Source organism: Aegilops tauschii, chromosome 7 (genome assembly GCF_002575655.3).
Source record: "Aegilops tauschii subsp. strangulata cultivar AL8/78 chromosome 7, Aet v6.0, whole genome shotgun sequence".
In the NCBI taxonomy this organism is placed as follows: domain Eukaryota; kingdom Viridiplantae; phylum Streptophyta; class Magnoliopsida; order Poales; family Poaceae; genus Aegilops; species Aegilops tauschii.
Window position 1 is genome coordinate 629,497,762 of NC_053041.3, and position 10,233 is coordinate 629,507,994.

At 46.9% G+C, this 10,233-nt stretch overlaps 1 protein-coding gene across 1 annotated transcript; it reads left to right on the forward strand.

The window, feature by feature from the left end:
* Nucleotides 1–221: 221 nt before the first annotated feature.
* On the forward strand, nucleotides 222–10,012 carry LOC109774216 (polyadenylate-binding protein-interacting protein 8-like). The gene is made up of 10 exons (XM_020303228.4): nucleotides 222–595; nucleotides 858–968; nucleotides 1,063–1,107; nucleotides 2,284–2,356; nucleotides 2,442–2,554; nucleotides 2,666–2,725; nucleotides 5,082–5,129; nucleotides 5,227–5,295; nucleotides 9,470–9,531; nucleotides 9,630–10,012. Exons 1-10 carry the CDS (start codon nucleotides 230–232, stop codon nucleotides 9,685–9,687), a joined length of 1,005 nt encoding a protein of 334 aa, XP_020158817.1. The 5' UTR covers nucleotides 222–229; the 3' UTR covers nucleotides 9,688–10,012.
* The last annotated feature ends 221 nt before the right edge of the window (nucleotides 10,013–10,233 follow it).

The following is a 10,233-nucleotide window of genomic DNA, read 5'->3' on the forward strand; positions in this document are numbered from 1 at the left end:
GGAGAGCGATGAGGGGATCCGGTCAGCGCTGATAAAACTTAACAGGAGGGGCTGCGATCAGTTCCGGATCACGATCGAACGGCTGGAGAGGAGAGTCGTTTGGTCAAACTGCAAAAAAACTCTCTCGAATAATAAAAACCCTCCCCACGCCGGACTCCTTCCTCCACGATTCGATTTCCTCGCCAATTCACGGGGCGCGATCGGCGGTGAGATTCGTGGCCGGGCGAAAATGGTTGTCGCGGTGGCCGAGGGCCCGATCCACGCCGACGCCGTGCCGGAGAGGACCGATGCGGCGGCGGCGGCCAGGGAGGACGAGGTCGTCAGGGAGTACAAGAGCGACGTGAGGAAGCTCGAGGAGCTGTTCAAGAAGCTGAACCCCTCCGCGGAGGAGTTCGTGCCGCTCTCCCGCCGCCAGCAGGGGGGCGGCGCCCGCCGCCTGTCGGCCGACGCGCCCGTCTTCGTCTCGCCCGCGATCGACTACTACGCGCCCCACCACCCGTTCCAGCATCAGCAGATGCACGTGCTGCAGGTGGTCGGTGGCGCGGGCAGAGACTCCAGCAGCGACGGATCCGCCAGCGGCCAGCCCAATCGACGGGTAAGCCCTCGCCCAATTGCCGATTCCGGCTCGGTTTTTCGATTTGTTTCCCGTGGCGCTTTGGAGTGGCCAGATCAGTCGATCAGATTTGAGGTTTATGGTGATGTTGATGGGTTTGGGTTTCTTGATCTCTCTCTCACGCGATCGATCGGCTCGGAGGTTGATCTCTTTTCTAGGGTTTTAAGTCTAGTTGGGTTTTAGGGCACAGCACTTGTTTCTCGGTTATATTGATCAGCTGCATTGCTCTTGTGGTTGGTTACAGAGAAGGAATGGCTTCAACCAGGGGAGACGTAGGATGGGAGTCCGGCCAAGGCGAACTGATAGGGAGGATAGTGTACGGCGAACTGTCTATGTCTCAGACATTGATCAACACGTGAGAATATCAAAGAGAATTGAGCTGTTGGATTAGTTTCTTCTTTTCAGTTTTTCTTCTTAATTGACTGACCCCCCCACCCCATGATTTGCAGGTCACTGAACAGAAGCTTGCTGAGGTTTTCTCAAACTGTGGTCAAGTATGCTCTTAGACTCCTTACTATTAAAAATATTTGTTGTGATAGCATATGATGCTTGTTTGGCCGAATATCCTTTTTTATGTCTTGAAATAAAATAAGTGATCTGTTTTTAATGGCTTAAGATATTTCATGACAGAACTGCTGTAAGTCGAATGCATCATCTTGACAAGTATCTAGGATGAGTTCATATATGTTTGATATCTTGAATCGAGCATGTTGGAAAGCATTTTTGTTTCTACTTTGTGGCACACAGCAAGTATGGGTTTGTACTATGACTACAGTTGTACAAATATGACATCAAATAAATGTGATGGTAATTCACCTGGGTGACACTCTGGAGTTTTGACTCGTTTAACATATGTATAATTACGTTATTTTCTAATTAATTATTTAGTTATTCCGCCATTCCTCTTTGATCCTTGGCATAAGAGATAACTTTGTCCCAACCCAACAGGAATTTGGCCCAACCGTTGTTCTTACTCTTATCAATTAGTAGTATAGTTTAGTTATCCCTGTTAGTTACTTATAAGTTATCAGTTACAAACCAGCATATTTCTGCCACACTTGTACCTGCTGCCAATAAAGGCGGGGCACAATTTGTTCATCATCTCAGAAATCCAACTAAATTGATCGAAACCAAACAATCCTCATTTAAATAACCCAACCGCTACCATGTTTCTAATATTTAGTGCTAGCAGCCTTTGAAGTATTGACAGAGAGATTATCTTATGTTGCACCAATTTTTGATGCACATCCCTTCGGCCAGGTGCTTGCACCAGCTTTTGGTACTTAAATTATCCGAGTCCACATTCGCTGTTACCAGGATCTCCTGCATCTTCTGTTTTTTTTTTAAGCTCCCGTAAAGACATAACCTGCTTAAGTGTTACTGATGTATCAGATATTTGGTTTCAGTCAATCTGGAATGTCCTATCCTAATTGTCATAATGATCAATTGATGGGAATCAGTATCTTCGACGAAACAGGCGTTATATCTCTATACACCGAGTTTAAAGCGATGTGGCGTAAATAGCTGTGGCATAAATACATCCCCATCCTGAAATTCCTGGATCTGCCCCTGTTTTAAGTAGTTGCTATATATAGGCAATATTGGATAATTGCTTGTTTACGTTATTGTTGAGACTTAGTCTTATAATTAACCACCTTTTGCACTTGTAGGTGGTAGATTGCCGTATCTGTGGTGATCCAAACTCAGTGATGCGTTTTGCTTTTATCGAGTTCGCCGATGATGGTAGTATCTTCAACATATAAATTGCTATTTCATAACTCTTATGTTGTAAGAAGCAATCCTGCATGAATTTCTGCTTTTTCTGCAGCCGGTGCAAGAGCAGCTCTAACGCTTGGTGGAACCATTCTTGGTTTTTATCCTGTCAGAGTTCTGCCATCTAAGACTGCAATTTTGCCTGTGAACCCCAAATTTCTTCCTCGAGTAAGTAAACATATTTAGTCACATAGTTTGCTGCAAATTTAGATCCTACTATTAGGTGATTTCCGAGCTCTATAATAATATTAGCCTGAATCTGCTCTCCTTTTTGTGCAGACGGAGGATGAGAAAGAAATGGTATCCAGGACTGTGTACTGTACTAACATTGACAAAAATGTATGCTGCCCTGTCTTTCATTTCTGTTACGCTTATAACTGAACAAGTAAATTATAGTCATATCTATCACGAAAGCCTGCAAAAATGCGGGTTGTATTCTTTCCTTTTTGGGTGAACAGTTAGGACTAGCTTGTTATGTTGGCGCTTTGTGATTGTAACTTAGTAACCTGGTGGAATTAGCTGGAACTGAAACCCCTTTCCTTGAACGAATGTACACAAAGACGACCCATTATGATGGGTTCCGGGTTCCGCTAGCTATTGCTTATTTTGAAGCAATTCCTTCAATACCACATGATACATTACATCATACGAGTTGAAAACTAGGCAAAGTGAGACTTGTTACTAAAGCAGATTGTTCTTTTAGACTTGCATACATATTTCAGTAATATGTCCTAGAATAGGGGGTCGATATTAGATCTTAATCGGAATGGATATATTAGTTTATGTGTCTATCAGATTTCTTTTGTTTTTATATCCCCTTTTATAATAGTGTAGGTATCTTTTTGTGGAAGCGTCGTAACCTACTTTCTTCTGGACTTGTTTTTGTTGAGAAAAATACCCCCCCCTCCTCTCTCTACGTCGCACCCGCAGGCGAGCGGAGGGGTAACCCTAGCCACTGCGACCTTGCCTCCCTCCCCACCTTCTTTCCTCCTCGCAGCCGCCTCGGCGCGCTAGCAGGCAAAGCCCGGCCGGCAGCGGGGCCTCCCCTCTTCCCCGTTTGGGATGCCTCAGCGCGGGTCGGGGCTGTCGGGCGGCGGCGCGGTGCTTGCACAGGGCGCAGCGGCGTTCCCCCAGGAGCTGGCGGCGGCGGCGTGAAGGGCTGTGGGCGGCGGCGGTGCGTGCCGTGCCGCCGGCGGCGGCTACCCTCGTGCGCCCAGATCCAGATGTTGGGTCTGGTGGTGAGTGGGGCCTCGTCGGCGGGGTCTGGGCGCGTGGCAGCGGCGCCTAGGCCGATGATGGTTGGCTGCAGGAGGCTCTGGTGGTGCGTGCTGCTGGTGCTGGGCCCTCTAGCTGGCAGTGGTGGTCGCGGGGTGTTGGCAGAGGCCTTCGGGCTGAAGCATGGGATGGGCTGCGACAGCGTGGTGGCGGCTCATGGCGTTGTGCGGGCCATGGCAGCGGCGGCTGGACGTGCTCCGGCGTGTGCTCGTCTGCGGGCAGTCCTTGTGGATACTTCTAGATCTCTCCCATGGTTGCGGGTGGTCGTCGGTTCGGCTTCTCACGCCGTTGAGCGGGTGACAGGTTTGGGTTAGGTGTAGACCCGGGCAGGGAGCTCAAGTTGGGCATCAGGGGTGATGTTTTGAGAGGGGGTGGGAGAGATGGGTGGGGCCGATGCGGTCAGGCCACCTGTCACCGACAGGGGTGCCGGACGTCGACGTAGTCTGCTCCCGCCCGACCTCTTCTCCGACCTGGTTGCTCCCCGATCGATTTCGTCGTTCCAGTCGCTGGCGGCTCTGTCGGCGGCCGGAGCTTGTCGGTCAGTTCATCACTCATAGTCATGGAGGATCTTTGGGGCATCTTGTTTCCTGGGCGGCGGCCAGGGCGGTGGGAGCCGCAGTGCTTATGGGCTGAGCCCGCGGCTCAGATGCAGGCGGCAGTGGCCATGGCCACGTGGGCGGCTGCCATCTCGACGTTCAATGTCGGAGGCGGAGTTTGCGTGCCGTGGTGAAAGCCCTGTCTGGTTTTGCCAGACCGACGGAGACGACACGTGTGGGCGTCGCCATCTTCCTAAAGCCTCCGTTGTGGTTGCTCCCTTCCTTCACCGCGCTCCGTATGAAAATCTGATCTTTCGATCGGGCAGTGGCGGTGCTGCTGTGTCGTGTTCCTTCATGAAGGCACCGTCTTGGAGCACTCGGTTTCATCGAGCCTCAACTTCACCTCTTCGCGATATCTTCATCAGAAGGGTGTCGGCGGCTCTGTAGTGATGCTTAGTCTTCTCCTGTAATCTACTTCGAGTCATTCAGCGTGTTGTTGTTGTAGCCCTTTGGCATCTATGTATCTGGCCTTGGGTGTGTGAGAGTGTGGTGTGGGGTGTTGTGTTTCTATCGGTTTCGGATGTCGGTTGTTGCTTTATATATAAAGCAGGGCAAATGCCTTTTTCGGTAGGTATCTTGTTGTAAGTGCAATGTGCCAATACTCCCAAGTTAATATTTAGAGATGTATTACTTCATTTCTTATTTTGTAGCAGTATCCATTTCAACTATGACCTAGAATAAAGTTAAAATAAGTAAGCCAAAGGACAATTTGAAACAATAGATCCAGACATCCTTGTGTTGTTCTTTGGTGATTTCTCAGAGTTTGATATCGTGATTGTATTGCATCTTTCTGCTTTCTTAGTTATCCTTTCATGAACATGTAGGTTCCAGAGGATGTTGTGAAGAATTTCTTTGAGGGAATTTGTGGGGAGGTAAGTTCAAATGCTTTTATCTTCCTCAACACATGTTTTTTATATGACTAAGATGAGTCATTTCCTAAAGACATTGGTACCTTCCCTTTCCAATTAGGTTGCTCGACTGAGGCTGCTTGGTGATTACGTGCATGCCACGTGCATTGCCTTTGTTGAGTTTGTTCAGGTAAGCAAAGCTTGATACTGTACTCAAATTCACCATAAGTTATCAAGAATGTATTGTTTGACCTTCTAAATGCTGCTAATTTTGGGGTGGGTAGCATAGATAAATAGAAGATTTTCCTTCTAATCCAATAACTGTATTTCTTTTGCATAATAAAAAACTGCAAAGATGGAACTAAGGAAACCTTTTGTGTTTGCAATTATCCATCTGCTACACTGTTTTATTCTATAGAAGTGTTATTTTCACAGTCAAACTTAATTTGACCATCCTTTGACAGTTGCATTGCTCCACACATTATTTTCTCCTTTTCTTTGTATTACATTTGATCATTCCTTTGAAAAGGCTTCCAATTTATAAATATGTAAATAATCAGAAACACAATGTCTGTTCTTACAAAGAACATCGGATATTAGTTGCCAAACATCTGACCATTCCTGTGATAATTCCTTCACACCTATCTTCCGTTTTCCATTATTAGAAACATGGTATCTGTTCTTACAGGAAACATCAGATAAATTGTAGAGTGGACAAACATTTTGGCCTCTGGTGCATACTAACAACAGTACTTCAACTTCTTGCCATGATAACAATCTGGAAAGCTGCTTTAAAATAACACTAAGAATGCACAAAATTCCATTCAATCTGAATTCCGAAACCATCCTGCAAAGCATGCAGCAAACTGCTTGATTTATGATTTGAAACTCTAGGACATTTTTGCTTCAGCAAAAGTGCTGAATCTTCTGGCAAGCAGCAGCCATCTCATACAAGTCACACACAACATGCTCCACCAGTAGATTCTGTGTTATTCCCTTCATCTGCACTATAGGCTGCAGGTTTAACCAAATAACAACCGCAGAACATCATGAAGGGGGATCAGAATGCATTTTGTTCTTAAACAAGGTCTCTAGGTGGGGGCACGTCCCACCCAAAATTTGTAAAAATATGTTGTATCAGACTTCATGAACCAAGAACTGTCATTAGGGACAAGCTTGAGCTTGTTCTAGAAATGATGGACGATGTCAAATTTTAAGTTCTTGACGAAAAAGGGTCTCCCCCGCTTTAGATTATAAAGCAACGACCAACCGATACAATCAGCTTGCTAGGGCCGCAGCACAAATGAGCCCAAAAGAAAGAGGAGAGAAAGAAAAAAAAGAAACAAATGTCGACGCCGGCAGCTCAACTAAGCGAAGATGGCCGACACCGCTGCACCCTCCAAAGAAGTACCACCACCCGCCAAGCACTCCGAAGCCTCGCGTACCAAGCAACACCTTCATGAAGGAATGCGACGACGATGCCACTGCTGCCCAGACAAGTCCTAGGGTTTCCCCCGGTACATGGATGGCAGTGGGGAAGGGGTATCACCGCGCCCCTCCGGAGGGTCCGGCAACGCCCACGGGCGCAGCCGTGCCGGTGGCGAACGAGCCGCCAGAGATTTCTCCCGCCCCGAAACCACCACTGCCACCCCAGACAATCGGAAGCGCGCCGCCCAACAGGCCGCCCACCAGCCTGTGCCACAACGGACACCGCACCATCTTCACCGTCTCACTGAGGCCACCAACACAAGACCTGGAGATAGGACGAGGAGACACCGGACTCGATGATAACCGCAACGCAGCCGACAAGAGGGAACCACCTTCACCGCCGTGCGGAGCCGACCGGACAGCAACAGGGACCTGCCAGGCCGCCACCGGCCCGGCCGGACCCCACGCCGGCCGCCGGAGCCATCACCACCGCAGCCACGGCCGCCAAGCCTCACCACCAGGGAGCAACGCCGTCGCGCCTTGACCCACAGGTCTACCCCAGCCCAGATTGGACACGAAAGGGCCCAGTTCTAGGCCGAGCGGGCGCCGCCGGCCAGCTGCCCACCGCGCCGCCCTGCAGCCAACGGCCACGCCGCCGCGTCGAGAGCACCCGAGGCCTGCAGAGCTCCGCCGCTAGGCCCCACCGCCGCCGGCCGTACAGCACCGCCGCCAGGCAGGAGGGAGCCCCGAGTCCCCCTCCAGGCGTGCGGGGAATGAACATCCGCCGCCGCCGGTGCCACCCGGGCACGCCGGAGGGTGCTGCCGACGGCGGCGAAGGGAGAGGGAGAGGAGGGGGGGTCGAGATGGGGAGGAGGGCAGGGGCGAGGAAGGCCGGCGGCGGCGGAGAGGAACCCTAGCTCAGGGACACGCTCCCGCAGAGCATTTCACGCAAGCTCCAGTAATTTTAAGTTCTCCCTCACCCCCACCCACCCACACACACACACACACACACCATGTCAAATTCCTAGCTCTGCCCTTGGAAATCAGCAAGTGTATGATCGACATTCAGAGTTATATTCTGAATGCGAAATGCACATTGCACAATGTTCTAGGTTAGCCTAGCTACTGGATTCAGACCCAAACTGCAAAGTTTCTGACAGATCATGAAATTGACAAGTAAATTTCTGTTCCCGTCATCATTTGATCTTTTCCTTTAGAAGAAGACAAAAAACTGTACAGACATAAACTTATCTAGAAAGGCGCACCCGTAGAAACCGAGTGATGTGTACTATACGGTGTAACATTACCTCAGTTCTGCCTGCACCTTTTCTTTTGCGATTTCAGTGTTCTTAAAAACTTTTGCTTAAATTTCAACCACATCTATCTGATTTCTCCCTACTAGATCTTTCAAAATGTGATACTGTCCCATCTGTTTCAAACACTTTTTGATAGTGAAATTATAGTTAAAAGTAACCCTTTAGTCTAGGATATCTCTCCGTTTGTTTAATCATTCCATAAGCTGATGGACAATGTTCAGGAAATCGTTAACTGCTAATTGCTCGGTTGGCTGGCGAGTAGGGGGTTAATAGGCGAACAGGCCAGTTAATCGGATACTCGGTTGACCACCAAGCAGGGATTATTCGGCCAGTTAACTGTTCTATCGGTTTATATGATTTATTCCCATGTTCTTTGCACCAAGCTGCCATAATCTTCTATGCGACCACCTAAGCCCCAAAATAGATGGTGCTTTAGAAAGAGCAGTTAAAGTTCCCTATCATTGACAACTAATGGTTAATAAAAAAACTATTTATGTTAGTTGGGTGGAAATGGTGGAAATGATCACCGGTCAAGTTTTGCCTAAACCTTTTCTTTTGTGAGTTCGGTATTTTTTTTTTTGTAATCTTCCTTGCACGCAGTTGGTTACATGTCAACCAACATTTCCCTGATTTCTCCTATTAACTATTTCAATTCAAAATGTGATACTGTCCCACCTGTTTCAAACATTTTGTCCATAGTGAAATATTTGTTAAAAGAAACCCCTTCGTCTATTATATTTCTTGTGTTACTGGTTTAATTGCCCAATTACCAATCATGCTGTAAGCTGATTGATCCCCATTTTCTTTGCACCAAGTTGCCATAATCTTGTACTACCTAAGTCCCAAATAGACTATGCTTTAGAAAGCGTGCATTCAAATTTCATTATCATGTTAGTTATACAGAATTGTTATCATTGCATTTTTTGTAAAACTAGTTTCACAATATAATATTGTATAATATTTTACTCAAGTATTTTGTACAAAAGTAACAACAAAGTTTCATCTATTTTTTAATTGGGGGGTGTTGAGGATTTGGTTATTCGAGTGCTGCCTCCACTTTTCTACTTGTTCAAATTAGTGTCGGCACTTGGAAAGTTTCAGAAGTTGGGATAAAAGTAGAAAGCTTTTATAGATCCATATGGTAGAAGGTTGGTCTGATGTCATTAATCAGTACAGTATATCTTAGCTGATCAAGTTTGGATATAATAGTATGATTGATTCATACCCTCCGTCCCAAAATATAAGATCTTGCATATTGGACGTAATAAGATCTTATATTATGGGACAGAGGGAGTAGTTTGTTGCTGGTAATCTTGCTATGTTCAAACGTGAGCCATCTTCTACCCAGTTGCACGATACATTTCTTGTAAGCATGACACATTCAAGATTACTTATTAATTTTAATGTTCTCCTTGGTATATTGTTGTTTATTTTAATGTTGTTCCTTGTTAAAAAAATCTACTGGTTTTGTTTGGGTGTCAGCATATTGTCACAACTGCTTGATTGAAAGCTTTGTACCTAATTGTTATGTTTTCTATGTACCATATATGATGTTTTTTTTTTTTGGCCTTACAGTCGTGTCTAGCCCTTTTGACCTTTTTCTTTTATTTGTACATACAGGCAGAAGGAGCAATTTTGGCCCTGAACTGTAGTGGCATGCTTCTTGGCTCGCTTCCTGTCAGGCAAGCACTTGCGTTTTATGCATGTTTCGAATCATTGTTACTTGTAAAGCTGATTTTTGGCGATGTACTCAACTGTTTCCTTGTTCTGGACTGTGCAGGGTGAGCCCATCCAAGACCCCAGTCCGCCCCCGTTCGCCTTGTGCGATGTCGCACTGAGTCTGTCTCTCGTCTGAAGCCGGCGTCCAGGGCAGCAATTCCGGGCAACAAACCCCTAGTCGTGGCCTTAGAGACTGTTGCATCGCGGATCAGTGACTGTCGTTGAAGAGAGTGAGTGTTACCGTTTTGGTTATCTAGGCTAGAAGAAGGCCCTTCCTTGCTGATCAGATGAGAGACCCATTTGTACGTTCTTCGCTGTGAGCTCTATTTTTACTTCTTTTTTTTTGCCATATCCTTATTAATCCGTTTGTTAATTATGGATGGATGCTGTAGCTGCCTTCGACAGGCACTGGAACAATAATGTCTATGGCTTGTCCTATTTCGACTTGATTCTCACTGATTTTGATGTGTGTGTAGCATAAGATTGCTGCACTACGCGTGATATGAAGGGTATCTTTTGGGGGTATTTGACAGGGCCATGTGGCTGCGTGTGGCCGTTAGAAGCAGGGCCTACCGTTTCTCACAAATAGAAATACTTCAGTGCAAGCTGTAAGTATAGAAATAAGAAAAATGTACTCCCTTCGTTCCAAAATTACTGTCATGATA